Raw genomic sequence first — 27,038 nt, 5'->3', positions numbered from 1 at the left:
GACCGATGATGACAGGCCATAAACCTGGAGACAGACAGATATCCCATAATGCAATCATGGCACATAACCCCCCCCCCCGCGCGTCATTGTAGCTATCCACTAGGCATCCACATAAATCATCAATACCGGCGCTAATAATAACAGACTAATTTGGTCATGATGAACCACCCTTCAGCAATGCCCTATAATGACTTATCTGTACTGTAGGTGTTGGATGTGTTGACATATGTGTCTCTCTGTGGAAAACTAGAAAGGGGAACTACAGCACCAACCCGTGATCACTCATGGCTTCCTACAACAGGTGCCGGCTTACAAAGCATTCAAGATTATACGAGCGAGTCACAAGGCACCAGCATTTAAGCTCATACAAGAAAGAAAAAGAGCATGTGTGAAATTATACTATTGTTAATAGTAGTAGTAATAATAATAGTAGTAGCAGTAGCAGCAGTATAGCAGTAGTGGAACAAGTGGGTTTGATCCAATGCTTATTGAGTGTGGTGTGAAATGGGCTGGATGCCAAGGCAACATTGTAAAAATCCACCATAAATAAATAAAATAAAAGAATAATAAAATAATAAGATAATAAAATCATGGAAACCGAAGAGGGAAACAAGGTGAGGGAGAGAGCAGTACTTACCTCAGCACGGTGTGATTATTACTGTGTGTGTGTGTGTGTGTGTGTGAGGGAGAGAGTGTGAGAGAGAGAGACAGAGAGACAGGGCGAGAGGCAGAAAGAATTGGTGGAAACTGGAGATACCGGTATATGATTATGACTGTGTGTATGTGTGTGATTATGACTGTGTGTATGTGTGTGTGTCTGTGTGACAGAGAGAGAAATAAAGAGAAAGGGTAGAGAGAGGGGAGGAAATGACGGAAATTGGAGGTTCAATGGTACAAGCTGCATTATTATGTGATTATGACTGTGTGTGTGTGTGTGTGTGTGTATGTGTGTGTGTGTGTGTGTGTGTATGTGTGTGTGTGTGTATGCATGACAGAGAGACATAGACAGAGAGAGAGAAAGAGAGAGAAAGAAGAGAGAGGATGAAATGATGGAAATCGGAGGTTCACTGGGGCACATTGCACTATTTTGTGATTATGACTTTGTATGTGTGTGTGTGTGCATGACAGAGAAATAAAGAGAAACAGAGGGTAGGAAATGGTGGAAATTGGAAGTTCACTGTTACACACCTCAGGAGTCAACAGCCTGGTGTGGGATCATTACGCACACCTGCATGAGGTATGGCAACTGTGTGAGCGAGTGGATCGAATGAACTGTCTGTGATGAATGAGTCTGTGTGTGTGTGTTGAATTAATATGACACAGGGGACTGCCAGTAGTGTGTGTGTGTGTGTGTGTGTGTGTGTGTGTGTGTGTGTGTGTGAGAGAGAGAGAGAGAGAGAGTGTGTGTGAGTGTGTGTGTGTACACACTACTGCATGTCTCACACCATTAACCCCAACGGGGATTCATGTCTCCTGTTCAGCCAGCTTGATCCAGCTGGACCTCACACACACTCTGATCTGATCGCTGGGAAATTGCTTTGGAACACGTTTGTCTCTCCTCTGACATTCACCACTCTCCTCTGACAGAGTCCAATCTTGATCAGCACAGCGGATGATTCACAGACGCAACTCTTTCCTAGAGAAACCAGCAGCACATCTACAGACTGAGGACCACCAACAACCTCACACAGAGAAGGAAATGGATTGTAAAAATGATTTTTCTGACTCAGTCATATCCTGTATTTTTAAAGGTTTTTATTTCATATTTCTTCCATTTGGGTCTTTGTCAGTGTGGTGAAACCAGTTGTTTCTGGTGCAAAAAGGGGCAGGGAGGGTCCACCATGGTGTTTACATTTAATTAAAACATGTTTTCTCAATGAACATCAGGAACCTGAATGACAGCTTTGTGTATAGACCTTATTAACGTACACAATGCTCACAATGAATGCACCAAAAATGCAATCACACCATGCTGATACCCATCTAAGGTCAGCGTCCCGTTTCCATGATTCGGACCACAACTAAGCATCACCCTGAAGCAGAGGTGCCTGGACCGAAGCTGAGCATGGACCAAAGCTGAGCATGGACCGAAACTGAGCATGGACCGAAACTGAGCATGGACCGAAGCTGAGCATGGACCGAAACTGAGCATGGACCGAAACTGAGCCTGGATGGAAGCTGAGCATGGACCGAAACTGAGCATGGACCGAAACTGAGCATGGATGGAAGCTGAGCATGGATGGAAGCTATTAAAGCCTGAATGATAGCTATTAAAGCCTGGACGGAAGCTGCTGCTACTGGTGGATTGGACAGCACATCTCCTCGAGCAGAGCAGAACACACGAGCAGAAGTGTGTCGATAGGAAGTCTTAATTTTCTCATATTCTCAATGACTTCCTCAGGTCAACCTCTCAGAGCCCTCTCTCTCTGTCTGTGTGTGTGTGTGTGTGTGTGTGTGTGTGTGTGTGTGTGTGTGTGTGTATGTGTGTGTGTGTGTGTATGTGTATGTGTGTGTGTGTGTGTGTGTGTGTGTCTCCCTCACTGCTCCGCTCAGCTCAGCTAAGAATGACTCTGTGTGTGTGTGTGTGTGTGTGTGTGTGTGTGTGTGTGTGTGTGTGTGTGTGTGTGTGTGTGTGTTTGTGTGTGTTTGCGTGTGCATGTGTGTGCATGTGTTTGGGCCATCCATCCCCTGTGCATTAGCTAATGGTTTCAGAAATGACAGGATGTCCCATGCATCCGATACACTCATCAAAACTGGCCGCGGCTTGCCTGAAAACATCAGCTCTTGCCGAAAAAAACATTTATGACATTGATGGAGATGGAGAGGGAGAGAGAAGCTTCTAAATGGGATGTGAGTGGGATTCAGTTGCCCCTCTTTAACTGGAGGATGTGGAGGATGGCTTGATAGATCCCTGCTTATGGATCTAGCAGCATTTCCAGGTCTTTGGAGGGGTCTCAGATGATGCCTTGAATAAGGGAATTGACCGATCCGACTTAGCAACAGTAACTATGGGACTGACAATGGGAGGAGGGGCTTGGGATCGGTCAATTCTGGGATTCGGTGTTAGTCAGAACGGGTGGGTGGGAGAATGACTGACTGGTTGGTTGCCATGGAGGCCAACATAAACACTCCTGGTGGAAAAGAATTATGCCTCGTCAGAGGTACATTAGTGCTTCTCTTCTCATGTAGCTCAAAGAGGACACCAGTGTGACCGAGCCAAGGACATATTTCACATCTGAGGACAAAGACGTGTCACTGCTGAGGATTTCAAATAAATAGGTTTTCCAGTGAGGAGCTTTGACTTTTTTTTTTTATACAGAGAGAACTCAATCAAATCAGGAACTCTGACCGGGAGGGAGCACTTCTCCAGAGAGAGAAAACAGAGCAAAACAAAAGAAGTGGCCAACCCTGACCAATCAGCCTTGACATTTCAACAAGCAGGTACATGACTTAGCTATCAGGCTTGAGTACATCAATTAGATTTAGGCCAAAACTAAAAATTATAATCTCATCTGTACATTATCAATAGATTTCAAAAAACAAACAAAAGAACACAAAACACGAAACCCCGACAGTTTGGGTTGTGCTTGTCTACAATCCCCTCGCTTTCACAAAGTCACTGTGGGACGTACAGGGTGGTCTGTCAGAGTCCTCCCGCACTGTTTCTATGGTTACGCTCTGTGCGGCCACCACCACTGCCGTCCTCTGGAGCTCCTCGTACTTCTTCTGGCGCTCGGCGACCGCGGTGCACGCGGCAATCACCTCGTCGCTTTCGAAGTCGTCGTAGTCCTGCTGCAGCTCCGGTGCGTTGTCTAGGAGACGGCGTGCCTCCTGCTCCTGGTCGAGGACGCTCTGGGCGTTGCGTTTCTGGTCGCGGAGCTTCCGCGCCCATGACAGGTCCTCCTCCCAAAGGGGGCGCTCACACGGACTCAGGTGCACGGCCACCTGGAATGACCGGGTCGCCTGCGGAGGGGAGGAGAGCAACATAAATACACACATACATATGTATCTAAAACACACACAGACATATATTTACACACACATATACACACATACACACGCACACAGACTCATGTGAACAGCCACCTGGAATGGCCAGATCACCTGGGAAGGGGAGGAAGAGAGCAACATACACACACACACACACAGTTTCTCTTTCACACACACACGCACAAGCACATACACACGCACCAGATAGCCAGAGCCGTTGACACCCATGGTCCCACATTTGAGCTCTGAACCGTTCTGTTCTGAATGTGGTTCACTCACGGTTTAGCTCTATTGAGCAACAACAAACCTATACTGGGGTTGATGCACTGACATCAATACAAATCCAATGATTTAGTATTTCAGCACACATACCGACAGACATAAACACACACACACACACACACACTAACACACACACACACTAACACACACACACACACACACACACACACACACACACACACACACACACACACAGGGGAGACAAATACAGGGGAGAGTTATGTGCAGAACATATTCAGCAGCAGCAGGGGAGGATCAGGAAACTATGACTGCGTCAGATACTCAATGCAGACTGATTGGAGATATTTCCTCCCTCAGATATTTTTAAACGATGGCTCATTCTTGAGCAATCCATCCAGTAGCCCAAAGGTCTTTGACAGACAGACAAAGAGTAATAGCATTTCTTCCATTTTGCTTCTCGTATAACGTATTGCCCTGGAAAAGCTAACACTCTCTGGGTTTATTTTCCGCAAGAGAAAAGTTAACTTTACCAACTCTTCACTACACTCACAGAATGTCATCTTCATTAAAACAGATTTTTATGATAATTCAGAAAATAGTGTGAAAATGCCACATGATTCTCTCTCGATCTCGCTCCACCTCCTAGCGTAAGTATGAATCCTAATGTGCCAAATGTCAAATGTCAAGTTCGGCCTTAATTAGCAGTTTAAATGTTGAAGTCAGTCGTAACTTACAACTTACAAGTCAGTCGTAACTTATACCACACCCTGTGGCATTCTTAGAAGTGCCTGTGCTGTTAACGCGTCAGCCTCGTCGTCTTTGAGCGTGTCCGTAAAAAGACTCGTTAAGGCATCTCTGATGAAAGTCATGGGAAAGGCTATTTATAATCATTAATTATACATTATGTGCTGGAGCAGCAGAAAAAGGCAATTACGGTGGGCTTACGGCGAGATTTATGCACTTGCCTCCACTCCTCATCAATCTGCGTGAGACACGGCATCGATTTCAAGACGGAGGAGCCGCACGACTGCTTTATCACTGCTTTAAGTCACAACACACACACTGATATAAACACGCGAGGATGCACACATGTGCCCAGACACACATTCGCATTGGCGCAGGTATGCACAGGTACACACACGTAAACACACACACACACACACACACACACACTTTCCCAACATTCTAGGGGCCAGATGGAAAAGAGATTATTAATTTTATCGTCGCGTGACGGGAGAAGTCGTGAGAGGGACACTATCCAATCTATTCAGCAGTGTTCTAAAATAAAAGAGAGCAACTCAATGCCAACGTCCCTGTTGGCATCCTATAAATACACACCATATCTCTGGCTCTCATCTCCGCAAGACTCACTGGTGAGTGTCGTCTCGGAGGCCCCCACAACCATGATGTGACGTGAGTCACCCGCTGCCAGACAACAAATGTAAGCAATATGTTTCAGCGCGAGACACGTCCAGGGGAAAACCATTAGGGGTAACAGATATCTTTAATATCAGCCAGGGTCAGAGGGCTGGACTGTGCAGATTTTTTCTTCAGGAGGATGAAAAGCCAAAACAATCGCCCTGCTGAGGGGCTGAGAATGCACCTAGCACCGTGTGTGTGTGTGTGTGTGTGGGTGTGTGTGTACTGCACATCTGGATACAAGAGTACGGTGAACTTGGCTTTAGAGTGGGGTCGGAACAATGGGAGAGTCTGAAGGTTTAACTGAATCCCGTGGATTGTGTGACAAAGCTGAGTGTCGGGGCTGCAGCCCAGAGAGGAACATGCTTCCCTTGTTTTTATTGGGGGCCAGACATGTGCTGCCATTCTCAACTCAGAAAGTTACGTCTGGTCCCATGAGGTTGACAATTAACTTGATGCGTGTCCTCACATTAGCCTTTACATTGGCCTAACGTTACCCAATCTGCAGGCCAAACTGTGGTCAACTGACATCCCAAAAGCAACATGCCTTGAAGTTCGACCAGCCAGAACTGCTAATTTACTTGATGACTGTCTTTGATCAGACAATAACACAATGAATCATTGTACTGTCACATGTCGAATACAACACGTCTGGCCAAATAAGATGTACATACACCAGCACACAGATACCCTGGGTCAAACAGGTTCTAGCACGCTTAATAAAAATGTGCAAATCTGTTATTGCAAACATTCCACATCTGCGATGGTGTAGTGGGCTCAGGCATTTGTGGCATACACCTGGTCATAATTCTCCCCGAAGAGCCCAAGGTAGTCAGACAAAGCCCCACAGACGTGAGGCCAAGGCTGCAATCCAGATAAGCCAGCGCTTGGCCACCTGCTACCTGGTCCACTCACATGAATGCCATGCTACCTAGTCTGCTCATTTGTGTGTGTGCGCCCTGCTACATAGTCTGCTCATTTGTGCGCCCTGCTACCTAGTCTGCTAGCATGTGCGCCCTGCTACCTAGTCTGCTAGCATGTGCGCCCTGCTACCTAGTCTGCTAGTATGTGCACCCTGCTACCTAGTCTGCTAGTATGTGTAGTGCACCCTGCTACCTAGTCTGCTAGTATGTGCAGTGCACCCTGCTACCTAGTCTGCTTGTATGTGCACCTTGCTACCTAGTCTGCTAGTATGTGCACCCTGCTACATAGTCTGCTCATATGTGCACCCTGCTACCTAGTCTGATAGTATGTGCACCCTGCTACCTAGTCTGCTAGTATGTGCACCCTGCTACCTAGTCTGCTCATATGTGCACCCTGCTACCTAGTCTGCTAGTATGTGCACCCTGCTACATAGTCTGCTTGTATGAGTGCATGGGTGCCCTGCTCTTTAGCGCTCAACACCCTGCTACCTGGTCCACTTGTATGTGCTGCCCGCTCTGCTCTTTCACAAGCTCTGGCCTCCACCCCTGCTGCGCACGCAGAAACAGCCGATCAGATATCGGCCTCGTGAGAGACACGCTATCCCAAAGTCTCTGTCAAACAGCCGCAGAGCCAGGGATCTGTCGCACATGAAGCGGGAAATGTTTAATGAGAAATAAAAAGGGGATTGTGGGTAGTTTAAGAGCAGTGCTCGTCCAGGGCAGCAATGGCTTTAGCAGAGACCGGGGGGGGGGTGAAAGAGAGATGACAAAGAGAGAGGAAGGGAGGAATAAATATAGTAAGACAAGGAGAGAAAGGAAGACAGACTGAGAGAGGGAAAAAGAGAGAGATATGTAGACAGGAGAGGGAAAGAGAAGGACAGGAAGGGAACAAGAAAGAGGGAGAGGACAAAATGAGAAGGAGAGAGGGAGGGAGAGAGAGGGAGAAGGAAAAAGAGAGAACGAGAAGGAAGCACAGAAAAAGAGAGACAGAGAGGGAGAGAGAAAATAAGGAAGAGAAAGGGAGAGAAACAGAATATAAAGGACAGGGAGAGAGAGAGAAAGAGAGTGAGAGAGAAAGAAAGAGAGAGAATAAGAAAGAGAGTGGGGGGGAGGGGGGATAAAGCGAGCATGAGGAAAGTTTACACAAGCGTTCCTGCATCGTGCTCTGCAACCTCGCCCAGTATGTTGAGACAGACGACGGAATGTGCGTATACTGGGAATTAGCAGCAGACCCTCGATTATACACACAACCTTTACTACTCCCTATACACACACACACACACACACACATTATAAACACACACACACTACACACAACCTTTACTGCTCCCAGTAAAACTTTTACAAGAGGCTCCGCACGATCACAGAAAACACAGACTTTATAAACTGTTCACTAAATAACAGTGAAACATACAGTAAGAATGTATATTTAAGAGTGAAGAGTGAGATCACTGCTCTGTTAACGGTCATCATAAATCATCATAAATGTCCGAACGCACTTTAAAGGATGCCTACTCTTGCTAAAGGATGGCTACTTAGGGCAGCCGTGGCCTACTGGTTAGCGCTTCGGACTAACCGGAGGGTTGCCGGTTCGAACCCCGACCAGTAGGCATGGCTGAAGTGCCCTTGAGCAAGGCACCTAACCCCTCACTGCTCCCCGAGCGCCGCTGTTGTTGTTGCAGGCAGCTCACTGCGCCGGGATTAGTGTGTGCTTCACCTCACTGTGTGTTCACTGTGTGCAGTGTGTTTCACTAATTCACGGATTGGGATAAATGCAGAGACCAAATTTCCCTCACGGGATCAAAAGAGTATATATACTTATACTCTTGTTTAAAAACAACCTCTGGAGCCAGACACCTGAGGCCAGAATTTTCTAGAAAGCTCGGAGAGGTTAGGAGATGCATGCACAGTCACACACAGAACGGCGACGAGACTCAGCACGTCAGACCCAGAATAGAAAGGCATGTCTGCGTATACATGTGTTTGTGTGTGTATATATGTGTGTGTGTGTCTCCCAGAATGCCCATTATGTGCTGCGGGTTGTTGGGCTGTGTTCTGTAGCGCCCGAGGGCTCGGCTCGGCTCAGGGACCTGCTCTGGCTGGCACCCCGCCGCATACTGCAGCTTTCCTGCCCGCACGCCCGCCATCAGTCACTCACCACAAGGCTTCTCCCTTTCCTTTCTTGTTTTCTTATCTTATTTTCCTCCTCTCTTTCAATAGTGGTTCACTCTTACCGTCAGCTCAAACTCACTCCCTCTCTTTTTCTCTATCTAACTCTATCTATCGCTACCTAGTTCTCTCTCTCTCTCTCTCTCTCTCTCAACCTCCCTCCGCCTCTGTCTCTCCCACTCTCCTTCCCCCTGGAGAGCAGGTCGTAGCATGTGTGGAGTGGCAGCACTCATTCTAAGTACTCTTCCATGCCGCTAGGCTGGGCTAGGCAGGGTTGGGCTTTGACATGATCCTTACTGTACGTACACACCGCCGCCGACTTGAGCTTCCAAAGAAGCTCTGGTCGCCCTGTCAAGGACGCTTGTCAAAAAAGTACAGGGAAGCTTTGGACGCTTTGGCCGCTCTGACGTGACAGCATTTTACGTTCGATCATGTTCTATCTTAATACTTCCGTCTATTCGATTGGTTGCTGGCCGTTGGTTGCTGAACTGCGTCATAGCTCATTACCATAAAGTTGACTGACTTTCAACTTTCTGCTTGACGCTCAAGACGCCCAAAACGTGACGCCGACAGATTTGCCGCTTCTGGCAGCTGAGAGAAGCCGGCTTCCACTGAAAATGAATGACTTCCTGAATCTTTGGAAGCTCAAGTCGGCGGCGGTGTGTACATGTAGTTATATATCTCACAGGAGCAGAAGCAACTGACAGCTGTTTAACGCGCACACAGAGCGCAGAGATCCCAGCGACAGCTCAGAGAGGCAGAGTTAGTGGGGAGACCTTGTGATGGCGAGAATAAAACAGAGAGAGAGAACATGAAAGAGAGATAGAGGAAGAAAGAAGGAGAGGGGGGGGGGTAAACGTGAAGTCCTAGCAACAAGTGTCGCTCGATAAAAATAAGGGAATCTGGCAATGGAGAAGCACCTGAGGTACAGTATATACACAGTCTGTCAATGGAAAAAAGTTTGGAGACAAAAGCAAGCAAAACTTCTATGGCAACTCAGCAGCCGGCTTACATTACAACTAACAAACATCAGCAACCTGGCTAACATTTCAGCTAACAAATATCTATCTGCTACTGTAAATAGTTTCTGAGTACTAAATTCAGATTAAGTGCTCAGAACTCCTAAGATGAAAAAGTGAAACACCATTTAGTCATTGAAGGGATTAGTGACAAGAAACCATGGGATGTTAATGTTTAAGCGATTAAGGGAGAAATAACCACTGACAACGGCAAACAACACACATCAAAGTTTGTTTATGTTTATGGTATTTGGCAGACGCTTTCGTCCAAAGCAACTTACAGTATATTAACACTAATTATTAGTAAAAACAAGATTAAAATAAAGTTGAAATGTCTACATTAAGTATGATATAATAATAGTATTAATAACAACAATGACCAATAACTATTACCATACCATGCCATGTCAAGAGCAAGGGTATAACTATAGAGAACATTTGTGATGAGTGACTGCACTAGCAGAAGCAGTAAAACTACACGCCATAGGCCTACACAATAAAAAAAAAAAAAAAATCACACTATAACATTCTAATCAATACTGTGTCTGTCTTTATGTTTATGGTATTTGACAGATGTTTTTGTCCAAAGCAACTTATAGTAGGCCTATATAAACTAACTAACTAACTAAATCAGTAATAAATAATAGTTTCAACTAGACATACCGCATAATGGTACAAAATATGACCGACACTCAGTCCTGTACATCCTCTCCGCGAAAATAAATCACGCCTTTGGGTTGGTGATTTAGAGCTTAAGCCAGCATCACTCAAGTAAGAGGCATGTGCAGGAGCTGACGAAGCTGCAGGAGCGTCTAGGCGACATACCTGCGTTCATGAATCAGACCACCCCGAGGCCTGTGCAAAGGCCATGGTCTTCTGCCGGAAGACTCTCTTCCTCTTTTGCAATGGAGCCCTTTTTTTGCTTACCAGATACTTAAAATGTGTCAAATGGCACGTTGTTGGATTTTACCATAGAGAGAAGGAAAACCCATGAAAAAGAGGAAATGTTAAGAATCTCTTCTCCTTCACTTCCTCTGTGTCTGTACAAAACAACATTCTGAAGGAGAAATCAAGAATATATTTGATGTGACCTTTTAACCTCTTTACTGTTTGACAGCAAAACACACACACACACACACACACACACACACACACACACACACACACACACACAGAAGGTTAAAAATCAAAATGCTTCTGAACATTTTGAACATACAAGAGTAGGTTCAATAGACCATAGAAATAGATGTCCATAGAAACACAATGTCAAAACCGTGTTTCAGTACACAATAAGCAACTTCTGAATAATCCAAAAACAGTAGATGACTGAGCTAAAATAACATTTTCCTTGTCATTTTATTAGATCATTGTTGAAAGCTCAGAAGCTCTTCCCTTTCCCACACAGAAAACATATGGAGCCGTCCCTTTAATAATTGGGTTTGTGGTAGCACAGATGTTAGCAGTTATAACCCCTCATTACAAAACATTATAAAACATTATTCATTGTTCAGCTTTCAAAGAAAAACTCAAGCGATGTTATGGCCCCATATTTGGGTATATTCGGGTATTCATGTTCACATGATGCTGTAAAAATGTTGCCTGTAGGCTTCTAAGTAACATATAGTAAACAGTAAACCTTTGTGTTGCTATCCATTTCATTCCTGAGCCAAACAAGGGCGTTGGCACTTCAGTATTTCGGAATACAGTTTTCTATTTAAAAAAAAAAAAACTTTTAATGTCAGACATATATAAATTATCCATATTGAGTGCAAAATTGTCGACATTTTGAAAGAAATATAAGTTGAAGAATATTCAAGTTAGCCTACTGAGACTGTCATTACGTAAATAGAATGGACGGAAGATGAAATCCGGAATGGAAGTAGGTTTCACAAATAAGGGAGAGAGACTTTTGCTGTGGTAATGCGTTTGTGTTGCTAAAGGAGACTGTTGCTGGGGTAACTCACCAGCTCCACCTCGCCTAGACTCAGCTGGGCGCGGCCGAGGGTTTGCCACGCCTCCCACCAGTGGGGACGCAGCTTGGCTGCCATCTCTGCCGCCTGCACCGCCGGGAACACCTCATGCAGGATGGACAGCACCTGGGGACACACGAGGGGAGAACATCGATATCATCAATATCATCATCATCATCATCATCATCATCACCACCACCATCAGCATCACCAGCATCATCATCACCACCACCATCATCAGCATCATTACCATCATCACCACCATCATCATCAGCATCATCATCATCATCACCACCACCATCAGCATCACCAGCATCATCACCACCATCATCATTATCTTCAATCATCATCATCATCATCATCACCACCACCACCATCAGCATCACCAGCATCATCATCACCACCACCATCATCATCATCATCATCATCATCATCACCACCACCACCACCATCAGCATCACCACCACCATCATCATCATCATCATCATCACCACCACCACCATCATCATTATCATCATCATCACCACCATCAGCATCACCAGCATCATCACCACCACCACCATCAGCATCACCAGCATCATCACCACCATCATCATTATCATCATCACCACCACCACCATCATCATTATCATCATCATCACCACCATCAGCATCATCATCATCATCATCACCACCACCATCATCATCAGCATCATTACCATCATCATCACCATCACCACCATCATCATCATCATCATCATCACCACCACCATCATCATCAGCATCATTACCATCATCATCACCATCACCACCATCATCATCATCATCATCATCACCACCACCATCATCATCAGCATCATTACCATCATCATCACCATCACCACCACCATCAGCATCACCACCACCATCAGCAGCATCAGCACCATCACCACCACCATCATCATTATCTTCCATCATCATCATCATTGCCGTCATTATGGCTTTTTAGCATCAGAGCCAGATAAGTTAATGAAACTATGAAAGGCCCTTAAGCACAGATCTAAATTAAGCACAGATCTAAATAAGACAAAGATCTGAGTCACTTCCTCTCCCTGGAAATAATCATATTCTTACAAAAACAGTAAATACCGGTACCCAAACATCCTAATATAAATAATACAAAATAGAATAATACTTTATTCTACAATAATACGGATATTTTCTCTAGCCCTCGTTGAAAAATAAATGAAATATGGAATCACCACCTCAGATATGGAGTAAATAAGGCTCCTCTTTCACATAAGGTAATCAGGGAACCAAGCGCATATCATGAGTATACACTACAAAGGGTAAAGGATTGGGGATGACTCTGCCCAGCATCGATATCTACCCAGCAGCCTGGAGTGTGATGACGTCACTCCTCATAGCCGTGCACTGATAGCGGAGCACAGTTGGTTGACACACACACACACCCTGGGCAGTGCAGTCTAACTCTGTTACGCGCCTGGTTGACACACAGACACACACACACACACACACACACACACACAGACACGCACACACAGACACACACACACTGGGGAGTGCGGCTGGCTAACTCTGTTACGCACCTGGTTGACACATAGACACAGACAGAGACACACTAACACACTAACACACACACACACACACACACGTACACACTGGGGAGTGCAGCTGGCTAACTCTGTTACGTGCCTGGGGAGGCCCAGGTGATGATGTGCTCTGGACAAGTGATGACCATCTCGAGGGGGAGGAGGTACAGAAAGGTCAGCTCTAGAACTATCAACGACCGTGGCGGCTGTAGGAATCTGCTCACGCGTACACACACACATATACACTCACATACACACACAGGTGGACTGACGCCACATCCGTGAGGTGGTGGGCGGCTAGGCTGTCAGAGGAGCGATCGGGGGCGTCAACGACGTTAGGACTCAGATTGGAGCTACAGATTCTGCCCTAAGCCTAGTTATATATAGTGCTGTGCATAAGTTGACACCCATGAAAAAGTTAACTAAAAAGAGGAATAAAAATCATCTTTTGGAAATTGATCTTAATGCCTTAATTAAAAAAATGAGGAATAAACCAACCTTTAAGGATACCAATTCTCTTTGTGAATGAATCATATGTATCGTAAATAAATAAATGTTATTCCTTAAAATACAGGGGCATTATGCACAGCACTGTAAAGTGTACATGTGTGTACTGTATGTGTGCTTCACTCACTAAATCACACACACATACACACACACATACACACGCACACGCCACACACACACATACACACGCACACACACGCCGCACACACGCGCACACACGTGCACACACATACACACAAACACACAAACACACAAACACATACACACACATCATGTAGTGCCTCTTATTAGGGGAATGTCTGTCAGTGGAGTGCTCTTATCAGGGATGCGGAGGAGGAGCAGACGGACAGGGGAATGACAGAGGGTGAGGGGCAGAGATTAGTCGGTGTGTGTGTGTGTGTGTGTGTGTGTGTGTGTGTGTGTGTGTGTGTGTGTGTGTGTGTGTGGAAAAGGAGAAGTAGGTAAGTGAAGTAAAGAGATATAAAAGAAATAACAGAACAAAAAAAGAAACAAGGGTGAAAAATATAGACTGATAGAAACAAAGAACAGACAGACAGACAGAGAGACAGAGACAGACAGAGAGAGAGAGAGAGAGACAGACAAAGAGAGAGAGAGACAGAGAGACAGACAAAGAGAGAGAGAGACAGAGAGAGAGACAGAGAGAGAGAGAGACAGAGAGAGAGACAGAGACAGACAGAAAGACAGAGAGAGAGACAGACAGACAGAAAGACAGAGAGACAGAATGTGCGAGTGAGAGAGAAGGAGAGAATGACAGCGTGCGAGAGAGAGGAAGAGAAAGGGACGGGGAGGAAGAAAGCATGCCAGAGAGAGACTGAGAGAAGTGGTACGTCCCCAGCCCTCAATATCTAAGTGCTTGAGTTACCAATGAGTCTGGCAGAAGAGGGGTCACGGCCTCGGGCTGCACTTCAACTTCAACTCCACTTCAAACGGCCCTGACAGGCCAAATCTTATAAATATGATAGATGGTATCGGATCCTAAACGATCTCCACAATCCACACACGTTACCCAGGGAGGGAGGGAGAGAGAGAGAGAGAGAGAGAGAGAGAGAGAGAGAGAGGGGGGGGGGGAGAAAGAGAGAGGGGAAAAGAGGAGGGAGGGAGAGAGAGAAAGAGAGAAAGACAGAAAGAAAGAGAGAGAGAGAAAAAGTGGAGGAAGGGAGAGAGAGAGAGGAGAAGAATGAAAGAGAGAACCACACAGCTGCGCTGGAGGGATGCCCTCTGCGCTCTGGGAATCGATGGAACACATGGACCAAGAAGAGGAGGGAGAGAGTGATGAGAGAAGAGAAGTGAGGGATAGGGGGATGAAAAGAGATGGAGGTGAGAAGGAGAGAGAGGGAGAGGGCAGAGCAGAGCTGAGAGATGAGAAGAGTGTGAGGAGATTAAAGGATAATGAAAAAATGGATGAGAGGATGGAAAAAAGGGATGGATGAGAGTAGAGAAGAAGGGATGGATTTCAATCCAGTGAGACAGGAGCAGACAATGAGAGAGAGAAAGAAGAGAGAGAGGACAGGGAGCGAGAAATATCAAAACATAAAAGAGAAGAAAAGTGAGGACACAGAGAAGAACAAAGAAGAACAAACTACCAGGGAGAGAGAGAACATGAAGATGAGGAAGAAGAGAAGAAAAGAACAGAGAAGGGAAGACGAGGAAACAGAACAAGAACTGGATGACAGGGGAAGAGAGAAAGAAAGGAAGAGAAGAGAGAAAGGGAGAGAATGGAGAGAAGAGCAAAGAGGAGAGGAAAAGAGGAAAACAGAAGAGAACTGAAGAAGAGAAGAGAAGACGAGAGAGGAGGAGGGAGAAGAAAAGAGGAGGGAGAAGACGAGAGAAGAGGAGGAGTGGAGAGGAGAAGAGCAGATGGAAGAGAAGAGAAGAGAGGAGGAGGAGAGAAGAAAAGAGGAGCCACATAAAAGCACGTCATCGCCATGGCAGCACAGGACAAATACAAGAGCTGTGCCAGTTAAGATAACCTTCCCAGCATGCTTCACTTCAAAGCATTACCATGGATCAGTGCCACCAGAAAATCAGTGCCAATGACTGCCATCTACTGCCACTCAGCAGCAAACCAGCCCTGCCCATCTAAATGCCCTTGCCCATACCAGCCCTGTCAATTAAAATGCCCATACCAGCCCTGCCCATCTAAATGCCCTTGCCCATACCAGCCCTGTCAATTAAAATGCCCATACCAGCCCTGCCCATCTAAATGCCTATGCCCACACCAGCCCTGCCAATTTCAATGCCCATTCCCATACAAGCACGGCCCATTTAAATGCCAACACCAGCAATGATCCACTGACCCATTTTAGATCACAATGTGACACTGAGATGATTGAGTGACTCTGTGGTATAGTTTGGAGGCTGATCTAATGTCCAGGACAGCTAAGCAATGTCAACAACAAGGCAGCTCTCTCAGCTCATAAAAGAGCTAAGACTGTACCTGGACCGGTGGCAAAATCTTATCATAAGGCAAACAGCAGTACATATCCCATAATATCCTGGCCTGTGGTGCCCTTGAAGGACGTCCCACCCAGATGCAGCGCTTAATTTGTTACCAGTATGTGTTCCGTGACCTTCCGTGGGGGTGGGGTCAAGAAGGCCAGAGATGGTCAGGGTTGTCAACACCGATGACATCATGCTTCCGACCACCCTGCAAACCACCCTTAAGTCAGACACTCAAAGAGGAACTTGCTAATTTTCCTTTAGTTTGACCAGAGTTTGTGAAAATGTACAATGCATCAACCACTTCTGCACTGTTGGGAAATCACAGACAGGCAGACGGTGCAAGACACAGCGACTTGAATTCCAACCACTAGAAGCAATGCTACTGCAAACAGATCAAATTAAGTGATGTCTCCACCGCACACTTCGCCAGCCTCCCCTGTGACAGACACAGCCGACAAGGAGAAGTTTAAATATTGACATTAACAACCGCGTCCCTGCTCATGGATAATGCTGAAGCGCTCTGCACATCGGCACCGACATGAGCGTGCCGACATATTCTGTGCACTGCCCTCATGTCGGTGATTATGTGCGGAGGCCTTAAGCGTTCTAGTGCTAGACTAAAAACGTTCTCTTGATGGAAATCCTCATTGAAGTCTGTTTAGTCCAGGAAAAGGCCTCAATCCACGTACAGGAAAGTGGCTCGTACAGGGCGCCTGCACGTGTCACGCGGACACGTGTCTGAAGTGTTCTGTCCGCATAGCGCCTGCTGCAACAATTAGCTTCCACTATAATCAATGGAACTGGATAAAAGCTACACTAGAATGTCAAACAAATGTTAGAATGTAAATGAACCAGATCAGATCAGATCAGATCGCGGCACAATCTCATGCAGCTAGGACCACAGGAGCCTGCGCTGTGAGCAGAGTTAAAGTTTACCACGAGTGGAGTTGATAACGTAGGATAGCATCATATCGTTACTTTACTTCACTTGTCACTTAACAGTTTTTAAAAGACATCTTCTTGAGGTTTAGCCTAGAAATCTAGACGCGCCCCTAGCGGCCAGGGCTAGTCTAGCAACTCTCCGTTGGCTTGTGAGCTCCAGAAATCGAAACTTAATCAGGACATTGAAATCGTGTATAGAGTCATTTGGTGGGCTTAACATAATGATTGATGGCAGAGTTGCAACGGTTTGGCTTGAATTCCCTGCTACTTGAAAACAAATATCCTATTGCGTACTATTGCGTGCAGAGGGAATTGCAACTGATTATCCCGCCCCTCGGACTGAGCACTGCGAACGGTGAGTGCCCAGACCCTACATTTAATGTGGGTCTGGCTCGCCAGGCTACTTGAGGTTGTATGTGTGGGTGGAATAACGGAAGTAAGTACGAATTTATAACAGGCTTTATATATAACTGTATGATCTGTATGAACAACACTGTAATGTTAATATTCACTGCTAGTCGGTAGTTTCTCTGAAACAATGTTTCCGTGGTCGTGTTTGCATATAAGGCTGTTAGCTTTGTGTAATTTGATTTGTATAATGTATAAAGTGATTCCATAACCAACTGTAACCGGGTGATACGTGTGGGCATGTGGTGTGTGCGTGTGCGAGATGTTCATGATCACGAGGCTCACACGTGTATAGCTTATTCCTGTGTGTAATTACTGCATACTATATATTTTAGTTTATTCATTATTATTTTCTGTATTGTATTACAGAACCACACAAATAAGTCCTTTGCACAACTTTAATAAAAGAAGAGAATATTGCAATTGATAGTGCTTATCCCTATCTGACATCATTGCCCGGTTCTGACTGACTGGCTGTTTCTCTACATCCGGACCTCATAATATAAATACAGTCGTTTCACCGAAACCCTCCCGACAGGATACACCAGACGTGATAGCAGCGAGTATGTTCAAAAGAATTAGACCAGTCTTTTTACGTGTTTATATTTTTACGCTACGCGAACGGATCGCTTCAGTTGCGGACCCGGTGTAGCACGGGCCTTAGTTATACAATGTCCGACTTTCATTTAGTCCATACGTGTGCACCTGCTCCTGGGCACGTATCACACATGGAAAGGAAATGACAATAAAAGCCGACGTGACTTGAGGAACCCTGATACCACCCATGACTGGCACGAAGGTGGCATCCACCGTAACCTGGCTGCAAACTGGACCCCTTTATCTGTCTGCTGGTGTTTGCTTGGCACGGTGTGACAACCTTAATGTCAACATGCTCCCAGCGCCAATGTCTCGCTAATCATATTTACACTGTGCCGGTTATGAAATGAGGACACAGAATAGAAGCTCTGCAATGTGTGTGCGTGAGCGGGATACAATAGCATAGTCCCACAGTGTGTGTGTGCATGATGCAAGAGCAAGCGCTTATCAGAGGACATGAGGAGAGTCCAGCAGTGTCCTGCCACAAATCTAGCACCACCAGCTTGTCTCTGACAGCGAGGAAGGGGATGTGCTGTGACACACACACACACACACACACACACACACACACACACACACACACACACACACACAGAAAGACAGACAGACACACACACGTGCGCACACACACACACACACACACACACACAGAAAGACAGACAGACACACACACGTGCGCACACACACACACACACACACACACACACACATACTGTACACACACAGAGACACGGACAAAAGCTTCTTAAGTTCTTCTGCAAAGTCTGCAGCTTATAGATTGACAAACAGGAACAGCCCCACTCTCCTTTGTTCTTTCCATCTTGTGCTCTCTCATTCAATTTTGTGCTCTCTCATTCAATCTTGTGCTCTCTCTCATTCTATCTCTCTCCCTCATTCCATCTTATGCTCTCTCTCATTCTATATCTCTCTCATTCAATCTTGTGCTCTCTCATTCTATCTCTCTCCCTCATTCCATCTGGTGCTCTCTCTCATTCTATCTCTCTCTCCCTCTTTCCATCTTGTGCTCTCTCTCTCATTCTATCTCTCTAATTTCGTCTTGTACTCTCTCTCATTCTATCTATCTCTCTATCTTGTGCTCTCTCTCATTCCATCTCTCTCCTTTTCTCTTCCTCATTCCAGATTGCTATTTACATCTCCCTGACCTTCTCTATCTATTTTTCTCCATGTTTCTTTCCCTCACTTGTCTCCAATTCTTGTTCTCTCTTTCTCTCTCTGTCTCTCATCCATTCCCTCTCTCTTCCACTCTTCTGTTCTGGCTTGCTCTTTCCCTAATTCCTCCTTCTATTATTCTCTCTAGGATTCATGTTTCTCCTTCGACTTCCTGCTCTCATTAAGGCTTGCCCTTTCCCTCCCATAAGTATAAGTATAAGTATATAAGTATACTGTATATACTCTTTTGATCCCGTGAGGGAAATTTGGTCTCTGCATTTATCCCAATCCGTGAATTGGTGAAACACACTTAGCACACAGTGAGGTGAAGCACACACTAATCCCGGCGCAGTGAGCTGCCAGCAACAACAGCGGCGCTCGGGGAGCAGTGAGGGGTTAGGTGCCTTGCTCAAGGGCACTTCAGCCGTGCCTACTGGTCGGGGTTGGAACCGGCAACCCTTCGGTTACAAGTCTGAAGCCCTAACCAGTAGGCCGCGGGGCTACCCCTTGGTCTTTTACTTTCTCTCGTTCTGTCTCTCATCACTTCTCTTTCATTCTAGTTTCCCTCATCCCTCGCTCTCTCTCTCTCTCCTTTCCTCTCATTCTGTCTGTCATTCTATTCATTCTCATCCTTATCTCTCTCCCGCTCTCCCTCTTTTTTCTCTCTCTCCAGCCCCGATACAGGAGAGGAGAGAGGAGGAGAAAAGAGAGGAGAGGAGCAGAGTGGAGGAGAGGAGAAGAGAAGAGAGTGGAGAAGAGAGGAGAGGAGAGGAGAAGAGAAGAGAAGAGAGGAGAGGAGGGGTGTAGAGAGGAGAGGAACAGAGAGGAGAGGAGCAGAGAGGAGAGGAGAAGAGAGGAGAAGAGGAGAGGAACAGACGTGGAGAAGAGTGGAGAGGAGAGGCGTAAAGGAGAGAAGCGGAGCATGGTACGACAGAGTGCTGAGCGGAGGACATGGTATTTCCCTGACAGATGCAGACGGTAGCGAGCTGTTTTGAAAACAGATTGTTTGTCCTGTACCAGATTGTCAAAACACACACACACACACACACAGAGGGTTGCCGGTTCGATCCCCGACCAGTAGGAAAAATGTGGGTGGGGGAAGTGTGGTTGAGCACTGCTCTCCCATGCCCACATCCATGGCTGAAGTGCCCTTGAGCAAGGCACTTAACAGCTAACCCTCACTGCTCCCCGAGCGCCGCTGTAGCAGGCAGCTCACTGCTCCGGGTTAGTGTGTGCTTCACCTCATTGCAGTGTTGTAGTCAAGTCACTATGCCTCGAGTCCGAGTCCAGGTTCGAGTCCCCAGTGTTCAAGTCCGAGTCAAGTCCAAGTCATTTAAAAAAATTCCAAGTCAAGTCCGAGTCGAGTCCACTACTCATCCGAGTCAAGTCCGAGTCGAGTCACTATTGATCCACGTCAAGTCCAAGTCGAGTCCAAGTCCAGCACTAAAGTAAACATAGCCTACATGTCGTTAATTTTTTTTTCCATTGCAGATGAAATCCTTAAAAGCAAAACGGACAATCTTCTCTCTCCAAGCAGGGGTGCCATCACTTGTGTGAAAGTAGTATTGCCAAATTTCTTGCCAAACCCAATGTGTTGTATTTATTATATCGGACAGAATACCATACCATAGCCATACCATAGCCTATAGGCCTACTCATAATAAATGAGCAATCCACATCCCAATCACACAGGCCATTAAGTCACATTATGCTGTTACTGACTGCTGACAATTGTATAGGCAGTGTTGTAGAAGTTCATACTTCACAAGAGCTAGATGGACGTTGGAGTAGGCCTATTTTGTAAGAGGTAGTGTGGATCATAAAAGGGCCTCCCCCGGGCATTTTTTTAAAATTCTGGCTGTTAAATAGCCTACACAATTTTAGCGCAGTTTGGGAGGTTCGCTTCTTTCTGACTCCCGTGACGTGAACACTGGCTACTAGCTAGGATGCCATACATGAAAATTGGGCAGGGCATTTTTGGCAGGGTGTTAGGTATAGGCCTAAGGTTTTCAAAAATCCATTGATACAAGTTGGGGTGGCCCCCCTAGTTATCCATAAAATCCAAAATGGCCCCCGCCGAAAAGAGAAAAGGTTATATCTCAGTTTCCTTTAGTCTTAAATTGTTGTATAATGTATTTTCTCTACATTGTTTGATACAAGGAATCCAATTTTGATATGTTCTTCTTATTTTAAGTCAATTTCCATGTTGAATCTAGTATCATAGTCATATTTAGCTCATAAACTGTCAATATCTCTGAAAAAGTCACATTGCAATACTCAGGTCCCTAGACCCATATTTTTACCTCCAAGGTATGTTTTTCTTTGTTGATTGGACAAGTCAAAATAGTGTCAAAAATCACATGTTGTGACCAAAAGGACCATTGTTGAGGCCTTAAATAAACATAACTTCAGAACTATGCCACATTGAAAAGTTATATTAGACCATGTTAAGGATCAATATTAAATTTTAGTCAAATAACACAAAAAAACAATTCATACTTAAACATCATGTATTTATTCAAAGATTTTTGGTTTCACTCTTCATCACAGCCTCCCTCACACTTGCACAATGTGGTACAGCAAAGTCCAGCTCAGTGGCACTTACAGTTGCCCATACAGGCAACACAGCCACAGTTGAGGAGGAGTGAGCATCCCTTGCTGGCCTCTTCCAGATCTGTCCAATATGGCACCCAGACTTTGGTTCTGTCATTCCATTCCCAACCCCACTCACTGGGGTCTGGAATCTCTAGAGTTTTGGAGAGGGATTGCTTCCAGACAAAAGCTGCAGTGTGCAGGGCACGCTTTCCATGCTGGAATAAGGCATGATAGGTCAGGGGGATTGAATCCAGGGACTTGAGGCCATGAGTGAAAAGAAGCTTCCAGGTTTCATTGACTGACTCTACACAGCTCCGCAGTTCTTACTATACATGAGTACAGTCCAGCGTTTGAGAACTTGCATGTGCAGGCTGGTTGGGTCTTGGGTGATCAGAATGAGGGTGCCGGTGACTTCTGGGTAAGCTGCCCAAGAATTTCATGCAGTTTTTTTGCCAATTCCATACATTGCTGATACAACGTCACATCATGTGAACGCGTGGAAGAGGGGCAGTGCTTGACATTTTTGAGGTCCCAGCTTTTCTGAGATGTGGTGGATTGGAATATCTTTATATGCCTTCCTTCCTACTGACCTAGAAGCATTGTCACCATGTCAGGAAGAGGAAGCAGTCATATGAACGATGCTACATTTACGTCATGCTGCCGAACAGGGTCACACCAAGGCTTACCGGCAGTAGATAGTGATGTGGTTGTGCTGGCCATCAATCTGTTCCAGGAGTTAGGTCTCTCAGAGCTGTGGATTGGATTTGGATCAGGGAAGGCATATAAAGACATACCTAAATACCTACAAGTATCTGGTCAGCAAATACTGAAGCACTCTACAAGAAAGGGCAGAACAGGCTATACTTCCTGAGGAGGCTGCGGTCCTTCAATGTGTGCAGCAAGCTCCTCAGGATGTTTTACCAGTCTGTTGTTGCCAGCGTCCTCTTCTATGCTGTGGTATGCTGGGGAGGAAGCACAAAGAAGAAGGATGCTGGGCAACTAGACAGGCTAGTAAGGAAAGCTGGCTGTGTCGTAGGAACCGAACTGGAGTGCATCACTTCAATATCAGATAAAAGGACCTTGAGCAAACTGATCAATCTTGACTGATCTTGGACAATGAATGTCATCCACTCCACAGCACTATAACACAGCATTATAAAGCAAAAAAGCTTGATCAGCAGGAGACTTCGCTCACTGCCATGCACAACTGACAGGCTGAGGAAGTCATTTGTCCCCAGGGCCATTGAACTGTTCAATGCTTCACTAAAGGGAAGGGGAGAGATAGACTTCTTTGCATGGTCTCTCTGTCTCTCACCCTCTCCATGTTTGAGTACTGACTGTCCACTACTGTTTTACTACTGTTTTACTGCTACACTGTTTTTCATGCTATATTAGCACACATGACCAATGGCTTCTGCTACAATACTGAATGGCTGTAACCCTAATACCTCAACCTATTCTTGCACTGATATAGTTTTTATATTACCTTGTCTACATTATACATTACTCTCTTATTTGTCCATATTTATTCATGCTGGTCTTTAGACCTTATTCTTGCACTGTTGCACTGTTGGACTACTTGTTGCACCTTCACCATGCACTCACTCTCTTGAGCACCTTACCATGCACACAGAATTACAGGCCCAGTCCCGGCCCTGTCACTGCAAGCGCCTCATGCTTGGTCATCCTTAAGCACACTGTGGATTTTTTTTATTAATGTATATAGTATATTTAGTATTTAGTTTTTTCAGTTTTCTTATCTTCTACTGTCTCTATTGTACAGTGGAGTTTTGTTATATGTATATACTCATATTTACTCTTCCTGCTGTAAGTGCATGTTGTGTGTGAAGTCTGTATGCTACTGAGACCTTTGAATTTCCCCTTGGGGATTGATTGATTGATTAAGTAAGTAAGTAAGTAAGTAAGTGATTAAGTAAGTAAGTGATTAAGTAAGTAAGTAAGTAAGTAAGTATCTATCTATCTATCTATCTATCTATCTATCTATCTATCTATCTACATGTATCTATCTATCTATCAATCCCCCCCGACCCATCATGCCTTATTCCAGCATGGAAAGCGTGCCCTGCACACTGCAGCTTTTGTCTGGAAGCAGTCCCTCTCCAAAACTCCAGAGATTCCAGACCCCAGTGAGTGGGGTTGGGAATGGAATGACAGAACCAAAGCCTGGGTGCCATATTGGACAGATCTGGCAAGGGATGCTCACTCCTCCTCAACTGTGGCTGTGTGGTTGCCTGTATGGGCAACTGTAAGTGCCACCGAGCTGGACTTTGCTGTACCACATTGTGCAAGTGTGAGGGAGGCTCTACTAATAATGATGAAGAGTGAAACCAAAAATCTTTGAATAAATACATGATGTTAAAGCAAAGTCCTTTTAGGCAAGTCCCTCCACTCGGCGGCCATATTGCAACGCTTTTTGGGCACTCATCGGGCATCCATTTCGGCAGAAATGCGCGAGCGCAAGGCTTCACGACACCAATTTTGCTCCAGTAGCGAGATCACAACACATGATTGGCACGATGTCTTCACAACACACCACATTATTGGCTCAATGTATTCACATGTCAACATTTTGCCGCGGAAGGGGTGTGATTTGCGTAGACAACTGCCATATTGCCGTTACAAACTAAGCTCATGCATTTCTAAGGAGGATTTTTTGAGTGCTGTGTCTCCTCATTAGAAAGTCTCTGGTTTAAGTATAAATTGTATTTTTTTTTGTGTTATTTGACTAAAATGTAATATTGATCCTTATCATGGTGAAAAGCCTAATATACTGTAACTTTTGACTGTGGGATAGTTCTGAATTTGTGTTTATTTAAGGCCTCAACATTGGTCCTTTTGGTCACAACATTTTTGACACTATAGTGATAGTGATCTGTCCAAACAACAAAGAAAAGCATACCTTGGAGGTAAAAATATGGGTCTAGGGACCTGAGTAATATTTCAATGTGACTTTTTCAGAGATATTAACAGTTTATGAGCTAAATATGACTATTATACTAGATTTAACATGGAAATGGACTTAAAATAAGAAGAACATATCAAAATTGGATTCCTTGTATCAAACAAAGTAGAGAAAAATACATTATACAACAATTTAAGACTAAAGGAAGCTGAGATATAACCTTCTCTCTTTTCGGTCGGGGGCCATTTTGGATTTTATGGATAACTGCCACTAGGGTGGCCACCTATGGCAAGCGATTTTAACATTTACCCGCTAAGTTTGACTATCTGGAATTAACATTGTAGATATCAACAACGTCTTTCTGACTAGTTGCAATTACATTTTGGATAGTTGGAATTGTCATTCAAGATATCTGTAACGTAATTGTGACTAGTCGAAACGTCAGATAGAGATATCTGTAATTTAGTTTTGACTAGGCAAAACTGAATTACAGATATCTGTCATCACCTCATTGAAAACAACATTCAACTCGTCACACATCTTAAATGGCAATTGCAGATATCTTTAATTCAGTTTTGACTAGGCAGAATGAAAGGTGAAGATATCTCAAACGTCATTATGACTAGTGCAAATTATTGTGTAAGACGTTGCTCTTTAGTTCCGTAGCAGAGCTCATCTACTTATTAGACATTCTCTGTCCGTAGGCTAATTTCCCCTCCCCAACATAATCGAAGAAAAAGTGGGCTTATTTCCTTATTTCTATGAATGGAAGAAGAATAAGCAGTCATGGCTGTAATGTCTTGTTGACATCTAAAATAACTAAAACTCAGGGACACCGTGTGGTTTATTAGACTCTCACGTTATCAACTGGCTTGATCTCTGTTTCGTAGCCTACATAAATTAGTAGTCCTAGGCTACTAAATGCACCAGCACCATCTACAGGAAACTCCATTCATAATGGTGTTGGCTGTAATCGAAAAAATCAAAGCAACATTGAATCATCAATTCTTGCTGCCAGCTCCTGTCTTGCATAGGCTGCAGCATTAAAAAGACGATTAAAAACTCCTTTGCCCTCTGGCTGCTCTGACATGGTGCTAATTAGTGCTAATTACAAAGTTAACAGTTAACAGGTGCTATGTGATTTGATGATTTGAACAACAACACGCTCTGCTCCCGCCTAAAGTGGGATGCGGGCCTAATTTGCATAGCAATACAGATATCTCTAACGTCATTTCGCCTAGTAAAAACTCTAATTCAAGATATCTATAATTACATTTTGACTAGGCAGAATGGAAGTTATAGATATCTCCAATTTCAGATCTCTAATCAAAACTCATTCAAGATATCTATAACTTGATAATAGATATCTACAATCAAAGTATGACTATCCCTACCTCCAGTTTGAGATATCTACAACGTCATTTTGACTAGTCAAAATTCCATTTACAGATATCTACAATGTCATTTCGCCTAGTCAAAACTTAATTCAAGATATCTGAAAAGGAACATGTAGATATCTTGAATTGAGGTGAATTAAAGATATCTTCAACTGGAGTTATGACTAGTCAGAATCAAATTGTAGATATCTCTAACTGGAATTACAGATATCTACAATTCAATTGCAGATATCCGTAATTCACATAGTGGATATCTGCAACTGAATTGTAGATATCCATAATGATAAACCCCATAGAAATGAATGGCAAATGTGGCGTCATTTGTCCTAGGAAGAATGTCTTTGTGGATATCTGAAATGACAATTATGGATAGGAAGAATTCAATTGCGAATATCTAAAATGTTCGTTTTGACAATGCAAAACTGAATTACAGATATCTGCAATACATATCCAGTCTAGCGGGTAAATGTTAAAATGGCTTGCCATAGGCCACCCCAACTTGTATCCATGGATTTTTGAAAACCTTAGGCCTATACCTAACACCCTGCCAAAAATCAAAAACTTATCCAGAAGTGCCCAATCTTCATGATTTTTCACATATTCCTTCCCAGCTATACCTGCAACTGCATAATGTTATCACTTCACTGACACTATGGAGACATATTTCACGTCAACAATAGAGATGAAAACTAGCTTTCGGTTAACGGAAATGCAGATCATCTGCCTAATTAA

At 44.7% G+C, this 27,038-nt stretch overlaps 1 protein-coding gene across 1 annotated transcript in view; it reads right to left on the bottom strand.

The window, feature by feature from the left end:
• Nucleotides 1–1,740: 1,740 nt before the first annotated feature.
• The window catches only part of ttc33 (tetratricopeptide repeat domain 33), a 55,462-nt gene continuing 30,164 nt past the window's right edge, over nt 1,741–27,038 (bottom strand). The window contains exons 4-5 of the mRNA XM_076284045.1: nt 11,728–11,859; nt 1,741–3,963 (exon numbers count right to left, since the gene is read on the bottom strand). Coding sequence (XP_076140160.1) covers nt 3,592–3,963; nt 11,728–11,859 — 504 coding nt within the window. The 3' untranslated portion in view covers nt 1,741–3,591. The remainder of the gene's footprint in view (nt 3,964–11,727; nt 11,860–27,038) is intronic.

Source organism: Alosa pseudoharengus, unplaced genomic scaffold, assembly GCF_046254945.1.
Source record: "Alosa pseudoharengus isolate Yale_2024_CS ecotype anadromous, Long Island Sound unplaced genomic scaffold, YU_APseudo_1.1 YU_APseudo_1.1_scf_14, whole genome shotgun sequence".
NCBI classification, from domain to species: Eukaryota; Metazoa; Chordata; class Actinopteri; order Clupeiformes; family Clupeidae; genus Alosa; species Alosa pseudoharengus.
The sequence above is the reverse complement of the archived record's forward strand: the minus strand, read 5'-3'. Positions and strand labels throughout refer to the sequence as shown.